This window comes from Vanacampus margaritifer, chromosome 12 (assembly GCF_051991255.1).
Source record: "Vanacampus margaritifer isolate UIUO_Vmar chromosome 12, RoL_Vmar_1.0, whole genome shotgun sequence".
In the NCBI taxonomy this organism is placed as follows: Eukaryota; Metazoa; Chordata; class Actinopteri; order Syngnathiformes; family Syngnathidae; genus Vanacampus; species Vanacampus margaritifer.
The window spans coordinates 2,901,700-2,919,160 of NC_135443.1; the positions used below are offsets into that span (position 1 = coordinate 2,901,700).

The window sequence follows — 17,461 nt, forward strand, 5'->3', positions numbered from 1 at the left end:
CACAACATAAGAGGAGGGTCAAGTCAATAGTCCCCCATGAAGATCCTGGTACCAAAAACCCAGTCCACCACTTGTGGCCAATTTAGACAAACAATGTACCCTCCTCATTGGTGTGTCCACGATGAAGCTCACAGAGGAAAGCAGGTGAGCTGAATATTCAGGTCCACCTGTCCAAAAGCTTAAGTCCAGAAAGAGCAAAGGCGACGAGAGGACAGGAGATAAACACGCTAGATAGTGAGAGGGGTGGGGGGGGGTCACATCTGCAATCTTTCATGCTTCAACGGCCCTGCATAGCTCAAACGGAATGACATTCTTACAGTGTTTCCACCGCACTGATTCGCACAGAATCAAAACAGCGCATTGCAAATTCATAATATTTTCTCAGAGTAATCACGCTGGTTTGTCTAATCAACTCCTTTGCAAAATATTTGCACCATCTCTCTTTGGAGGATTCCAATTCTGCTAAAGAATACGAATGAGGGATATTTCCATCAATTGCCATAAAGTAGCCCATAGACCTCACGGCAGTTCAAATGTATACACTCTCAACTGGGGTTCCTAATGCATTGACTGCATGTGATATGCAAGTACATATATGCGCTTACTTACATGAATGAAATCTAGCGATTGCGCATGCCCAATATTAGTGCAAGGATGTGTAACATATGGCAAGTAAAGTTCAAAAACGTGAGTGCGTCCTGTGCACAGCAGTGCCAGCTGGTGCACATTTAAGCCAAAGTGAATCAATAATCAATATCATAGGTCAGAGCAAGGTACTTGTATCGACTCCTGTTGCCAGGACAGCGGAAGGAATCCATTATTAAATGTTTCAAATGGAAGGTTTGTGGGCTTGATTAGCAAAATGTCCATTCACAGGCCGCAGGGAAACACCAATTACCCATTAATCTGCCGATTTATTAAAAATACATCCTTGGATGTTTGCATCCTTGAATTTTGAGAAAAGAAAGTCTTTGAATTCTTGAAATATTAACTTCAAATATAACTTGGAAGAACAAGGACAAAAGAAAACAATAAGAAAGTGAAATAAGAATAGAATAAACTAAAACAATAGCAACTGAAAAAAACCAGTAAGAACAAATACAGTACTGACTGTTCCTGTGCGTTTTGGCCTCTTGGGGGCAGTGTGTTGCCATGCCAGCCATGGTGTACACACTTAAATTGAGTACAGAAGAAAGTTACTGGACTGGACTCTGATTGAATTCTATAAAATAACTCACTTTTCACACATTGCGAAGAATTTGTGCTTTTGCGTAGTGTTATCTCACATGTGGGTATGTGTTCTCACAGCATTTGTGTGTGAATATTCGTTATTTGAAGGAAAAACACTCTCGAAGTCAATGCTAACTTCCTGTTTGCATTTTAGCATTAGCGCTAGGCTAGCTATGTTTTAAAAGGGACGTTTTTTTAGTATTTAAATATACAGTGGATGTAATTCTTACTGTCGTGTGTGGCACAATATGCATGTATAGAATCACGCCTCTAAACAAATCTACCCAATGTTGTGGTCTGTGATTGAATTGGAAGCACACACAGTCGTATGCCGCAGTTGCAATTGGCTTGAGCGTTATAATAATAATATTCAGTATAATAACAAGACGCAATTTAATAACAGAGCTGGCAGCTGTGGAATTAATTCTACCTATCTTGCACAAGTCGATGGATGGGTGGTGTCATGTCCTCGAGAGGCAAAGTATTGTATTGTATTGTATTGTATTGCAATTTGGTGGTGAATTGGAGCCTACGAAGGAGAACATAATTAAAATACAGACGTAGAAATATGAGTACATTAGCATATAGATCATTGGTTATACAGTATTTACAATAAACCTCCACCAGAATTTCCATGTTCATGCGTTCGCTAATTCACAGATTTATATATTTATTTTTTGGTACAGGGAACAACTATTTTATCTCGTTTATATTGGATGTATTTCTACTGTCAACCACTAGATGGCGCCACACTTTGCATATGTGACAACAAACCCCAAAATGACTTGAGACAAGTTGCCCCAAACTACCATACTTGCTCTAGTTTAAAGTTATCTTAAAACAGAGCACTGACTGAGGCATGAAAAGATGCCTGAATCTCTCCACTAACAAGTCCATTTGATTTTCTGCTAGAGTTTGTCTATGTACGACGCCCGTTTCAAAATATATGAAGTTGAAATTTGTTACTTTCGGTTGTGCAAAACAGATAACTGGCACTCATCTTAGCTCACTATGTGCTATTCTCTTCTCAGTCAGTACACAACCCCTGGCCATTTATACAAAGAAAACTAGTACTGTATTCCACTTTTTCGATGCGCCCTCTGGTGGAGAAGAAAATTGCAACGTGAACTAGCCCCGGTCTCCCCTACATTATTTGTAGGCTGGTAATAAATAATTGTAGAGGCAATTTGAGAATTTTGTTCATCATCTGATCACTAAATCTCTCACAGTACAGTGATTAGGAATCACTAATCAATTCTGCATTTTTCGATCCAACAACATATTGCTTACGCGTAAAGCAATTTGTAATTCAAATGACCGCAGCAAGCACTCCTATGGACGTAATGTAGGTCAATTCTATTTAGCAACTAAACATTCCTCGAAACGGGCCGCAATTTATTCCGCACACGCGATTGGTCACGGATCGATGCGCGTGCACGGCGCCGCCAGGGTGCGCGCCCGCTTGCTTCGCAGCATAGCGGGGAGGAAGGCGCGCGGCGAGTGTCGTCGGGGAGAGCGAGAGAGCGAGAGGGAGAAAAAGAGACGAGCGAGACGGGGAGCGAGTCGTCCGCCGAATGTCCGCCTCCTGGAGCCGCCGATGAGCCCGCCTCGCCTTCCTCCGCGCGCCGCTTGACAACGCCAAAGGCCGGCTGGGTCCACGGCGTCCAAGCACGTCCCCGATCCACGGGTCCCACCACATCTTGGAGGGGGGGCGGTTGTGGGGTTGGCTGCGCGATTTTTCAGGTGAGACAACCTCTCCGTTCGGACTCACGGCAACACATCGCCGTCTTTTCTCGTCTTGCACCTTGCCTGCTTTTTCCTCGCGTGTTGTGCGTGTGTGTGTGTGTGTGTTGTGTGTGTTTACGCGCGGACGAGGGGCGTTGTTGGTCGCTGTCCAAGGTGCTGCCCAAGACACACAAGGCGGCCTCATGCACGAGCAGCTCGCATGCATGCGCCACTTTCTTTTTTTCTTTTTTCCCCTTTTGCATGCATGCAATTTCCTACCCATGCACGAAAACCACAGCGATGACGACGGAGCGGAAAGATGCACACGGCAACATTTGCCTGTGCGAGCCCCGAGTGGCTGTTGTGTCTAAGCTGCATTGTGGAGGAGCTCCTCCAGGGACGATGTGCTGTTTCGACTGCATCTGCCTTAATCGGTTGCGCTCATATTTTGACAAGGCATTTTTTAGGGGGTTTCTACACGACTAGTAAAAAAATAAATAAATAAAATCAAATGACTGTGACAGTAGGTCACTGTGATACATTGGTCTGACTTCCATGCAGGCCGTGCGGGCTCAGTTCACACTCCGAGATGATGAGAGTGTGAATGTTTGTCTATAAGTGCCCTGTGATTGACTGGCGACCAATCCAGGGTGTAGTCCGCCTTTCATGTCAGCATGCGACCCTAAACATGATAAGCAATATAGAACATTTGTGATTCATTTTTTCATGTATCCTCCATTATTCGCTGTTTTTGCGCCACTGTATTCCACCAAAGTCATGTAAGGAGGAATTGGTGTCAAAGAAGTAAGATGACGTGATGCATCCCTAATGAGAGAAAAGCATTGCATGTCCTGTAGAAACTAGGTTGGGTGGTTGTTGTTCGGAATCCACGGGTTCACATATTACAATTTTTTTCAATATTTACATTTTTTTTCTAGATATATAGATTTAAAAAAACAACAACGTATTTTTGCAGGATAAAAATGTTTATCCTTGTTTTTTTAAGAATGTTTTGGATGAAACCTGTTTTCTGAATTTTGGTCATGTGACATTCCTTAGCTGAGCCGTGATTGGTTGTTCCTGAACAACTGTGATGCCATTTTCAGTCGACGGCGAGTGGCAAAATGGCCGCCCCTGAGATGGATGAAAACAGCTGGATTTTGCTGCTAAATTCACATTTGGCCATGTTAATTAATATTCAGACTAGTGGAACCGCATAAAACATATTATTGTAAAGGGCATTTTTGTCTTGACTTCCGTTTTAAGACATTTTAATGCCAATTCAGGCCTTATTTGTAGATAGATTAAATGTCTTTTAAAACTTTTTAACACATTTGCTCACAAAAATGTATAAAAACGTTCTATTTTAAATATTGCCATGGTTCGAAAAACGTATTAATACATCTGTTTGTTTTTTAAATGTTTTTTTTAAATGCTAGAGCATACAGAAGACTTTGATGCAGCCTCTGACTTGAAGAGAACGCTTAAAGCAATGTTAGTTTAGTATAAAAAACGACCAGCAGGTGGCAGCAGAGTATAAGAGATCAATCCGGTCCATGTTGCAACAAGCTCTTTTTTCCCAGTGTTTTCAACAGATTTGTGAATAATGATGAAACTTAGCTATATTATAATGCAAATTGCTGCAAAACGGAAACAGAAATATACTTTTTTTTTTCCTGATGAAAGAAGAGACTCTAATCTTTCTTTTGGTATGTTCCATGTTTTTTATAGCAATAGAACACAATATTTTGTGGGCCTTGCAAAATCAGTCAAAATCCAGTAAAACAGCCGGGAGCGAAGGGGGTTGCTTCAGTGAAAATGGCTGGGAGTGAATGAGTTAGGAATCCACAGGGAGCCGGGTGCTAGTGGGAGCCATTTGTGGCACGGTCAGTCCATTTATCACAGCGGACCATAATAGGGGAAAATCTGTGATATTATTTTAGTGTATATACTTTTATTTATTTTTTTTAAATCATAAAAAAGCATGTGCAGTGGCTTAATTAAGGTTGCTCACCGTAAGCCGGTGTCGTGTCCTCGTGTTGTCGGGTTGAATGAGACAAGATGGTTTCACTGGCAGAAACAAAAAAAAAAAAAGCTTTCAAAACATTTCCACTCATTGAGACACTTTATACACTTCGCTCCACACTGTAAAAAACGATACTGTAATATAACAGAATTAAAATTTTTCTGTATTTCAAAAATATTTAACTTACAAAATGTGTCAATTTCGAATGTAAAATAACATGAAATCACTGTAACTGTAAAAACACACAATATTTCTGTTCCTTTACAAAAACAACTCCATTAGAAATACATACATTGATTGTTAAAATACTAACACAAATGCATCATAATTTCACAAATATTTGTCTGTTATTTAATGGAATAACATGTCAAATTCAACTTAAAAACCCTAAAAAAAAAAATTTGTTCTTTTACATTTACTGAAAAATTAACAGTAAAAATTCATAATTTTACCATTTCTTTGTGCAAATAACAACAATTTCTGTTAAGTCCTATGTATGGTAGCATTCATTGTATTAACATTTATTTTGAAAGGACATCTTATGAGATATACATAGTAAAAAAAACGTTAATTTTCCGGTAGCTGGGGCGCCCCATTTTATTAATTTTTTTTACAGTGCAATTAACAATCCAAAATTGTTAGCCCAATGCAGCCCTGCTTACCTTTTGGCTTTGACGAGGTGGTATCCTGAAACATAGCTTTTTCAATCCGTAGCCATGCGGTCGTTAACGATGCATCCTCCAAAAAAAAAACCTTTGTTTGTTCGTTGTTTTCCAACTTTGTCTACAAGTTTGAAATTCAACACTGTCAGGCATATATGAAAAAAGTGTAATATTTACTAAAAAAAAAAAAAACGGATAAAGTTTTTTCACTCAGAAATCCTAAGTGAATTTAACAAAGGGAGATTTTGAGTACAATTTAATTTGACTAGTTTTTTTTTCTCAACTAAATATAATTTCGTCTTTTTTTTTTTTACAGTGTAGTATTGAAAACAAACATCCAGGCACCATTACAGATTTGACTCGTCTATCAGAGCTACTAGCCTTGACACTTGAGTTTTCAGATGCATCCACACTGTCAACATGTTGACAGCTCTGGTGATGTGAGACGATTCAAGGCCCTCGATTCAAGGCCGACAGGAACGTACTGTATACACATCCCCAGAAAAACATTATACATTATAGCCGCCGGTTCCTAAAGGCTTGTGGTGATACTAGTTTTGAATTTAGAACCTCGAGTGCTGGCCTGCACGCCACAATGTAAACAAAGCAGGAAGTATATTCTGCACAATGAGTGAAAGCTGAAAATGTCTGAGGGCAGAAGGACCCCGAGGGTAGACTACTTGCACTTCATTACATTTCCTCCCTGAATGAACTTTTGCCTCCTCCTCCAAGAATTGTCCTGACCAGACCACTGTTTGAAAAAAAAAAAAAAGTGAGCAGGTGCACACACGTGTAAATGTCAGATATGCTTAAACACGATCCGGTGCGATGTTCAGGTAAGGGCAAGACGGGCCTTTTGGCTCCATTGTGCCTCCAAAAGACTCCAATATCCGCTCTGTCCACCGCAGGAGCACCTGACATTTCCTGTGGAAGAGCGACTTATACTGGAAGATGGCACAGACCAACAGCGGCGGGCAGGGGACCAACGGGGTGGCGGACGAGTCCCCCAATATGATCGTTTACAGGAAGGTAAGTGCGGCCATGCCAAGTGTGCTTTTTCTTATTTATAACATTATAATCAAAGAAAAGAGCACTTTTGTGTATTTAAATAAAAGACATGTTTCGTTGCCAGTGCTCATGCTAGCAGTCAATGTAAAATCCCATTGACAGGCTAATAGAAAGTTAGCATGGAGTTCATGGAGTGATATTCCTTCAAAAAACAAAAAAGTAACACACAATTTCTGGACAAACACATACAAACTGGTAATATAACAATACTCAAAGGCAAATATTTGTCCTAATCTGTAGAAAATTAGTTATACTAATAAAGATCACGCACACATTTCTTCTTCTACTCTTCTTATCTTTATGTAAGTGTGTATTCTATGCAAGTATGGCACCACACTGCCCACAAGAGGCCAACGTGTACACAATAGAAACACACAATATTTATTGTGGAAATTTTAGCATTCATCTTTCAGCATTCCCACGCAATTTCTCCAGAAATTGCACTTAGTCTAGTCTGTATTTATTGGTTGTTTTAATTGCTATTATTGCACAATATTAGCATTTTACATCACCAGTCATTTATTTTCTGGTTGTTTTTTCAAGTTATGTTTCAAGGTGAGCTTTGGTAATTCAATAAATACAAAGTTTTGGAATAAATGAAAAATGATGTTATGTTAATGATCTCAAATCAAAAATAATTGTGATTATTATTTTATCCAGAATCGCCCCAGCCTTATTTATGACTGATTACAATTTTTTTTTTTTTTTTATGGAAGTAGTTCCAATTGCAACACTGGATGAGACAAAACATCAACATGTACAAGATGTTCCAGTATTATTGTTTGTTTTTTTTAAACATAATTTTAAATATGAATACACAAGTAACAACATGTCCGAAATAAACAAAATTTAATTAAATTTGATTTTGAAAAATGATTCACAATTCCCACAGCATTCAGCCAGAATGGGATTTTGCAACCAATTCAAGATGTTATTAAGCGCAGCGTTTTATTTTTCCTTTTAGAAATTGTGGCAGTTTTATTTTCATTGCGTGTCCTCGAAAATCAACTCTCTTGCAATGAAGTGCACTTCCACTAGAGGGCAGAAGGTACAACGAAGGTGCGTGTTTACCTGTTTCATACAACAGAATAAGTAGATTTCACACTGAGTTAAAAAAAAAAGAAAAGGAGATTGTCATTATTTCAGGAACTATTTTGAGTGCTTTGTGCATTGGCTCGCTAAAGGTTGGGAAACTGTATCTGTATTAGTCTATCAAATGATGTCAAAAATATATATTTTGTAGCACCCTGTATTTATAATGCATCTTCACCTTATCTCTTGTGCTACATTATTGATACAGCAGCATCCAATATTGATGCATCGGATTCATATTCGTCCATCGGCTGCATACTTTCGAGTACGTTTGTAACCATACTCAGCGATTTCCAACATAACGCTCCTACTTTTACATTTTGGTAATATTGCAACATCAGCTGATTGTACAGTAACGCCGAGGCTTTAAAGAGCGTGCGTGTGCGTGCGCGTGTGCGCAGGGGGGCCTGCAGGTTGCGCCGACTGTTTGAACAGGAGCTGACATAGTTAACAATGTTGGTAGAGGCGCTTTTGTCTGCATTAATGGAGGAGAAACGACACCCGGCGGCATGTGAGGGCGTTATCGGAGCGTATTTGGAAGGGGGTGAAACAAAAGGGGAGGGGCCGGGGGCACCTTAATCCCGCCCGGCTTCACACATCAAACGGAGGCCTGACGCAACATTCGCATGTTCGACTCGTCTGCATCCTGGGGTGCGTTTGATTGCGTTTATTGATTGAAGTAAGCTGATAATTATTTGCAAAATAATTTTGAAGATAAATATACTTTATAGTCTTTCAATAAGTCTAACATGTTAAATACATTGTGTTAAGCACCATAAAGCTGAATTTTATCGATATCTCAACCAGTAATTCATTTTGAGTATGCCATGTTTAAAAAAATGCAACAAAAAACTGCGATGGTAACATTTTGGGGAGACACAAAAAAGAAAGCCCACACTGGCGACGACCACATCACCATGATACATCTTCCGCGAACACGAGCTCGCGCGCATTATGACATCACAAATAAAAATGCGATAATTATAGGCAGATTTCTTTATTATCGGTTTTATCTGTTTGACGTCAAATTGGTCGATAATTGCCGATAATTATCGGTCACCGATATTATCGTGCATCGCTAATTCCTATAAATGAGACAAAATATATATATTTTTTTGTGCCTAGTTTTACACTTGATTGTCCACATATCTTATCTGAATAAATATTGCATTCTGCATCTGTGTTTTGATACTGGCCTCAAGTGAGAAAGGTGTGAAAACAGCTCAGCTCAGAATCAGTGAACTGTGTTATGTTGGCAGGGAAAAACTATTTAGGATTGAGCCTTAGCTGGAAGATAAAATGTTTCAAACTTGAGGCGGAATTCTAATTTGAATACCTGTAATGTGACATAAAGATGTACGAGAGTGTGCGCGGCGCTCATTTGATCGCAATCTTTTTATGCATTTCAGATGAAACCATTTTTGGAAATTGCTTCCCTGCCGACAGGAGAGGCTTCTGTTCCCCGGTGGCCCAGACTTTATTATCCGCAAAAAGATAACAAAAAAGGCCTGATCCATTTTAGTCTCCTACTCGCTGACGTGTAAAAGCTGAAGTCAAATTCACTTAGCCGAGATGGTCGGCTTCCATAATGAAGTGTGATCTGCAGTATTACGGCCTTCGATATGCGATAACGTGCATCGCTGCCTGGTGGGTCCTGAAATGGTTTACTTCGCGTTCAGGTGCGCCCACAAAGTGAGCATTTTCTCGTTTTACTTGCGCATGAGTCAGGCGCGCAGTCCATTTTCGCCATTTCGTCGGCTTCACCCTTCAGCGAGCGCCATCGTTCCATCTGCTCCCGCACGGCGGGAAGAGGATACGCTTAGCATGATATCAGAGATTGACGCTTTTTGGCCGTGCGGGACGGGATTTGGTGGGCTAGTGGCACACAAAAAGCAAAACAAAGGTGACGGGCTGAGGTGGATTACTAAAAGGGAAGTCAACCTTAAACATTTCTTGACAATAATATGTTATATGTGACCTCACTAGTCTAAACCTGACATTCTAATTAACATTTGTGGAATACGAGTTATGCAGCAAAATCCAGCTGTTTTATCCATGTCAGGTGGCGGCCATTTTGCCACTTGCTGTCGACTGAAGATGACATCACATTTACTCAGGGCTCAGACAACGACCAATCACAGCTCACCTGTTTTCTGAAGCTGAGCTGTGATTGGTTGTCACCTGAGACCCGAGCAACTGTGATGTCATCTTCAGTCGACAGCAGGTGGCAAAATGGCCGCCACCTGAGATTGATCAAAACTCTTCTACTAATAAACTACTTGGTTTTGCATAGGTAATTGTTAACTATTACAATTAAAATTGTTATATATTAAAAGTTTACATTTACATGCAGTATGTTTGTGAAAATCCAATCCACTTTATAAGTGCTGCACATTGAGATCCGCACACTATCATACAGATAAATACTAGTAAAACTAACTATAAAAAAACAGTCAATAAAATACTAAAATAAAGTAAAATAAAAAACAATACATTAAAAATAATTTTAAAACAAATAAAAAAAATACAGATAAAATCTAGTAAAACCCACTTTAAAAATAAAAAAATAGTCAATAAAATACAAAAATACAATAAGTAAAATACAAAATAAATTCATTAAAACAATTTTAAAAAAATCAAGAATAATAACGGCCTCACTTCGTAACCAAATCTGAGTACGGCTTTCGTTACCATGGTGACTGGAGGCGGAGCTCAGGGGTTGACGAAGAAAGTGGCTTCTACTGGTGGAGGCTGTGCCCACAGCGCCCCTGAAGGCAAGACAAACATTTTCACTTATGGATGCAGCACTTCAAACAATACGTGTTGATTAGTGTGCAGATCAGCGTGAAATGCGTGCACCACGACAACTTCAGCTGATCAGAAACCGCCTTTAGCGCAAGCCATTGCAGCTCTGCTTACCTTTTGGCTTCGTTGACTCAGACATTGTTGTCGAATTGTGGCTTGAAATTGGTGGATCTTCACCAGCCTTGCTGCCAAGTCATGGCTGAAGAAATTTATGTGTTGGTGGTTATTATGTAAATTGCTGAAATTTCAGAATGGCTTGCTCATTGGTACGTTTTGAGAAAGGAGGACAGTTGGCTGTTTAATTACACACATAATCTCGGAGGGTGTGTGTGTGTGTGTGTGGGGGGGGGGGGGGTGGTTAAAGTAAAATCCAATTAAATAGTTTCTAGACAGATCTTAAACTCATGACGTGTCGAAAGCTCAGCCGCAACAAAGCATCCTTAGTCCACTTTGAGCTACTTTTGAAAATCTGTCTTCAAAATCACGGGTTTGAGTCATGAAGCTTTCACGCACAATCTGACTCTTCGGACCTTTTGTGATGGCGCGCACTTGCTGACCTACATACACGGCACCATGAAAGGGAGAACGATGTGACGGCAGCCGGGATGAAAACGGCGCTTCTGGAGTGGCTTTGGGTCAAACTTCAATGGGAAGGCTGTGCTCTTCGCTCGGGCGGATGCCAGATGCTTTTCAGATGCTTTTCAGATGCGGCGACCCGCTCTGACTGGACCGTGCTGTCGGGGCCAAACAAAAAAAAAGCATCCTCAAGTGGAGGACCAAAACTGCCAAAATTAAAAAAAATAATTAATTAATTAATAACAGTAAAATTAAAAATGGATAAAAAAAAAAATTACAAAAATTAAACAAATGGAAATAAAAACTATATATATATCCCTAAATAAATAAATAAAAGTAAAAATAAATATAAAAGTAAAAAACTAAATAAATATTAACTCTAGGCAGTTTGCAACGGCGGAGTCCAACCCAAGACACGCTTAGGACCGCCCCCTCATTTGAATAACATTTCGACCTGACAGAGCGTCTGTTGCATGAAATAAATAAATATGAGAGCAGAGCGTTTTTATTTATTGATTGATATGAAATTCTATTAATAGATTTATTTTTGTATTTATTTTTTTATGGATATATATATATATATATTTTTTTTTTTTTTGGGGGGGGGGTTTATTTCCATTTTTTTGTTATTTAATTTTTGAATGACATTTTTGATATTCGTTTTTATTTTCACTTTTATTCATTTATTTATTTAGTCGTTTATTTTGGGCAGTTTTGGTCCTCCATACTTCTGCCTTCTTGTGCATAAATGTTATAAACTGACTGCGTAAACACTGCGGTCAATGTTGATATCAAACGTTACCTTTGGGAGTTACATAACAAGAGCGCAGGGAGTTCTCTGGTTAAGGACAGTGGATGGTAGTTAAATCGTCCTTCCAGCAGGACCGAAGCGGCATCGTCTCTCGCACTCAAGCTCGCTCTCGCCGCGGCTCGTCCACTGCTGCCATTAGCCTCTAATGAAAATGGATGGACAAGTCGAGGTGTTGACCCGCTTTCCTTGCAAATGAGCACCGTAGCGATTTTTGTTTCCCTCAAGGACGCCTCAGCCAGAAAGAGACCAGACACTTGTTACCAGAGGTGGCAAAAGTACTTGTAGTTTGTTCTTAAAGGACTCATTGAACCATTTTCAGCCAGAAAAAGTTAAAACTTTAGCTAGAATTAATTTGATAACTTCATTATTTTTCATGTACCTTTAAAACAAATGTTTCCACTTACCGTTGACCAAAGATGACATCACGTGTGCTGAGGAAGTCGGTACGACCAATCATGGCTCACCTGTTTTCTGGGTTTGGTCAGCAAACATTGGTCAGCCATGATTGGTCGTTACCTACTTCCTCAGCACAGGTTATCTTCAGTCATGACAAAAATAAATACTCAAGTGAAGTACAAATATCTGATAACAGTTGCGTAGAGAAGAACATCACTAATGTCAAAGTAGGAATGATGCAAAATCTTCAGAATCTCAATATTTATTTTATTTTTTTTTTAATTCTTCAATTGAGATGAATGTCGAATTCCCCCTGGCCCAAAGCGCATGTGTATGCCTGCTCACGTGCGCGTGGCATGAATAATATGGCGCTGCATGCATGAACATGGCGGCATGTAGCGCTATGTAGGGCGAACGTTGAGAAGAGAGAGAGAGAAAGAGCTGAATTTTTCATGCAAGCCTAAAACACAAGTTCACAGCCACTCAGCATGAGGAGGGAACATCGGAGGGAACCTTTTGTGTGCCGCGCAATACACCACACGGAGTGTAAAATATAGATCTTTTTTAATCCGGTATTACTCACCAGTGTCTTACGACTGTGCAGCACAAAGGCTGGAAAACATAAAAGCAAGCCACCCCCCCTTTGTGTTCGACTGTTGCCATTCGTATTTGAGTTGATTTTTTTCCCCTGTGTTTACAACATCACCTGTCAAGTCTTTTCAAATCAGGCAAATTAATGATGCTAGCCAATTATGATATTGTCTTTTGCAATCTGCAATCATCCAAAGTTCTACGTTCTATATGCAAATTCTGAGAATCAATCATTCATACTAATGATGTCGTGCACTAAAATGCATTGTGTGAATGCAAAGAACATCGCTGGGCATTTATTGCTGTTGTTCTCCAACATGATGTCATTTCTTCTTCATCATCGTCTTAGTTGTATTGCACTTATACTAACTCGTTTTCATATTGATACTGCTCACAGCCATTGGGGGTATATTTTCATTATATTTGGGGACAGCAGACATATAGTATTATAATTAGAATTCCATTTCAGTAGTCATAAAAACGTATAAATACGTCTTTGGGACCATGCTAAGATTTAAAATAGAACATATTCATACGTTTTTGGGAGTGCAGGACAAACTAGTTCTAAAAAAAACCGTATTTATAGGTTTTTGAGATTGAATGAGTTAAAAAAAAAAAGTATTATTTTTGCACTGCATGTATAATGGGGATCCATTATTGTTGGATTTCCGCCATTTGTAGGCCAGCCCGATCCATATCCTGTGTGAGTGGGATCAATTGGTGTTCGGTGTGAGCGTAGTATAACCCGGGTTGGAGTCACAGGTCCTGATGTCACTCACTTGGCCACGCCCCTTAAAGGCACACGTCAAGACACATTAACAGTGTGTCCGTGAGACTTTTAGCTTAATTATACTTTATTAACTCTTTGACTGCCAAAAACGTTTAATATCGTTTAGTAAAATCCAAATGAGGGCTGCCAAAGACGTTAAAAGACGTTAACTATGTTTTTTTTTGTTTTTTTTTGGAAACGGGTGGAGGAAAGCCTTGGCCAGCTGTGCTGAAAGTATCAAGCAGATCGAGTTAGTATAATGACTATTTTTGGGCACTAGATGGCAGCGATGACTCTCTTTGGACAAGTGTCAAATTCACTAGAGTGCATGAAATAATATCGTTTCACAAAAAGCTTGATTTCTCCAAAACAGAGCATTTGGGTGAAACTAACCATTTTCTATTGTTGATTACTGAAAAACTTTTCTGATGAAAGATGAGAGTTCAATCTTTCGTTTGGTAGTATGTGTGTTTCCATAGTCCAAACACAACATTTTCTGTGGACCTTGAAAGATCAGTCAAAATGCTTAAATCAGCTGGCACCCACAGCATCCCTTTTCTGAAAACGGTTGGCAGTCAAAGAGTTAAATCCAGTCTATGTTTTAATATTTGCTTTTGTTGTTTCAACGTTGGGCTTCTCCTTTCAGTGGCCGCTTTTGAATGAAATCAACTTCGTACGTTGAGATACCGCAAGCATTTGCAAGCATTATTTATGCAGCCCTCAATTCGTTTCGCTCGTTTGCATTCCAGCTCGTCAACAGCATCTCTGAAGATTGTAATTTTCGGAGGCAATCGCAATCATCGGTAGCGCTAAAACAGTACATTATCGTGTGAAGTATCTGGCTGCAGTGCCAGCAGTCCACTCGTATTTACATCTCAGCTGCCAATGGGCATCCAGTAATTGTTCTCCCAGCAGCCACTTTGGCTTCCGTCTCTGTGCGGATCCATTAATCCTCAACTGTACCTATACTGTTTTTGTTCCGAGCACCAGTATTTTACGCTGTTGTTATTCTCTTCAGTCGATGAAGGAAAAGCGTACTGCTTTGCATTCCGGCGCTTACATGTGTGTGTGTGTCAATATGGATCGCTTTTGACGTAACCGGTCCCCTGGCGACACGACGGCTTTGCAGCAAAATGAGGTAAAAGGAGCATACGGGCCTGTGATTTCTATTGTTCTCTCCCTCCCCTTTAAAGCACTTAAGGGCTTAAGGAGAGACGCAGCCACATGTACAGCTTGGAACCTTACATGAAATATAAATTTACCATCATTTTTTTTTTTTTTTTTTTAACGCCACCTTCCTTCCAGCAGCCTCGTCGTAAAAGTAAGTAGCGTCATCATTTACTGTTATCGGCCTTATTTGCGTCACACCGCCAAATATTTATCTTGCGTTTTCTATACATCATATTCTCAGGGCGTAGTCAATCTGTGAAACTCCCAGGCGCATTTTTGGGGAGATCTGGATTCGATTGATTACCTTCTATTGTCATTTCCACTCTAAAAATCAATACATTGTACTAACAATATTTTTACCCATGTGCCAATGCAGTGTGTTAAAAAGTATTTAAAATACTAAAATACAAATTAAATACATACACTAAAAAGTAGATCATCTGACTGTATTTTTTATGTCAACCTCTAGTGTGGACATCTCAGCAGCCTAAAACGAAAACTGGGTCAAAAAGAGCCTAAAATGCTTAACGCAATTGTAAAAAAAAAAAAAAGCTTAATGTCAACATCAGAAAACTGCCACCAAAATTCACGTGGACATCTTTACTGTATGCCCACTTCAACTTAAAAAAAATATTAGAACCATGGGCCAAATGTTTTGGATTTTATGGACATTAAGCTTCTTCCTCAAACGCCACTAAGATACATTCAATTTTGCTGAGCATTGATCGCAGTTTTCTGACATCAACTTATGTTACGTTTTTCCTACAAAGAGGAAAGCGCGCGTCAATAAAATCCAAAACATTGGCGGTGATCGTTTGAAAATGATGAGAGGTTGAAGTGGGCATAAGCAGAGATGTATTGATTGTAGTTTTTGGACAATAAGCGATATATTTCTTATATTATTATATTATATACTCGGTCCTTCGAGGGCTGGAGTCCTGCATGCTTTGGATGTTTCCCCGCTCCAACGCACCTGTTTCCAATGAATGAGGTCGTTATCAGGCTTATGCAGCAGAGCTTGCTGACGAGCTTCAGGTGTGTTGGTTCAAGTTAATAATAATATCCAAGCAGAATTAAGCATATGTATCATTTCACTTGACGACCTGCTGGTGACGACTGGCAATTGCAGAATCTCGGGGCAAAATTCTAAAACAAAAAAAAATCAAATAAAAAAAACCTGGAGCTGCAGCGAACATTGGAGGAGCCACACAAGAGTGCAAACAGTGAGAAAATGAAGAAGGGCTTACAGTTAAATCATATACGATCTAATCAGCGCCGTCCGCCTTAAGTGATTGTCTGATGGGAAGCGCCTCTTCCTGCCGGTGTCTGCATTATTACGTTATTTATTAGACGCCGCCTTGCCAGACGCTCATATCCCCAAAAGTCAGCTCTTATTCTTCCCGCCTCGATCATAACCAGCGTGAAGCTACGGGCCATGTGACACATCTTCATGAAGAAGACATAGTATTAGCATTAGCATTAGCATTAGCATGGCATCCAGCCAACGTTCCTTCATGAGCGCAACTCTGCGCTTGACACTTTGGAGAAGGTGTTGATGCCGCACGGCGAGCGCTGCGGCATTTCCCCCCCTGGCGAGACTCACTAACGAAGCAAGGAATAAACGGAATTAACAAGCAAGGCAAAAGGTATTAGTGCATGATATTGATCTGGAAAATCGACTTGGCGGCCACCGGCGTAAGAACGAGACTTTGCCTGCAACACGGCTGGAATACAGTATTGACGGATAATGCGCATCTCGAGCCTTCCTTGATGCAGAAATTCGGTGCGTGGCTTCTCGACAGGATGTCTCGCCCTCATCTGCAGAGCTACTCAATATTCCCTATAAGCGTAGCAACATCTTATCAATATCATTTTCTAGCCATCCTCGATTGTTCTCAAGTCAAACAGTGGAGGTTGGCAGGGCTTTTTCTCAATCTGAACGCAGACGATTAGAAAACAGAGGGAAAGATGAAGGGCGGGCGAGGTGGGCTGATCTATAATTACAAGATTAGAGAGAAATCTTTTGTACATCTGCTCCCTGTGTCGGAAAACATTCATGTTGCTGCAGCTCAAACTGCAAATTATCGAACCGCGCGTCGCCTGGTGGCCCGCCCGGACAATTGGCTCATGACTTTGTAATCCATCGTGTCCATATTTGCCGTGGTCGATACCTAAATGCTAATTAGAGGGGCCGGCATCACACGCGCAAGCGACAGTCAATAGCGGCGACAACATGAGGTAATCCGCTGGACCGTGCGGGCGGCTGTATGTTGTTTACAGCAGTTTAACTGTCAAGTCTCTGAAGATTAAGCAAGGGAAATAATTGATTCACATTATGCAGCATCTCAACGTGAGTTAATTAACATTTGAACATTCAGCAGCCATATTTGTGTAGTTCCAAGCTAACCACTCTTACAGTACTATTAAGATGAACAAAAATAAATCCTTAAAGAGTTAAGAAAGACCGATATGGTTTTTTTCCCCAATACTGATATCGATATTTAGTAGCAAAGGAGGCCGATGACCGATATTTGGAGCCG

General features: G+C 40.1%; 1 protein-coding gene and 1 long non-coding RNA gene across 3 annotated transcripts in view; one reads left to right on the forward strand and one right to left on the reverse strand.

Annotated features, from left to right (window-relative positions):
* Positions 1-1,746: 1,746 nt before the first annotated feature.
* LOC144061331 (uncharacterized) overlaps positions 1,747-17,461 on the reverse strand; it is a 58,794-nt gene continuing 43,079 nt past the window's right edge. Inside the window, exons 4-9 of one of the 2 annotated variants that reach the window (XR_013296162.1) lie at positions 11,987-12,137; positions 10,723-11,342; positions 10,495-10,571; positions 5,644-5,764; positions 4,970-5,025; positions 1,747-1,759 (exon numbers count right to left, since the gene is read on the reverse strand). This is a non-coding gene — a long non-coding RNA (uncharacterized LOC144061331). Of the gene's footprint in view, positions 1,760-4,969; positions 5,026-5,643; positions 5,765-6,684; positions 9,679-10,494; positions 10,572-10,722; positions 11,343-11,986; positions 12,138-17,461 lie in introns of those variants that run through there. The other variant, XR_013296163.1, reaches the window with a different exon arrangement.
* rgs7a (regulator of G protein signaling 7a) overlaps positions 2,678-17,461 on the forward strand; it is a 60,894-nt gene continuing 46,110 nt past the window's right edge. Inside the window, exons 1-2 of the mRNA XM_077581679.1 lie at positions 2,678-2,973; positions 6,552-6,672. Of these exons, the coding sequence (XP_077437805.1) occupies positions 6,595-6,672 (78 nt within the window). The 5' untranslated portion in view covers positions 2,678-2,973; positions 6,552-6,594. The remainder of the gene's footprint in view (positions 2,974-6,551; positions 6,673-17,461) is intronic.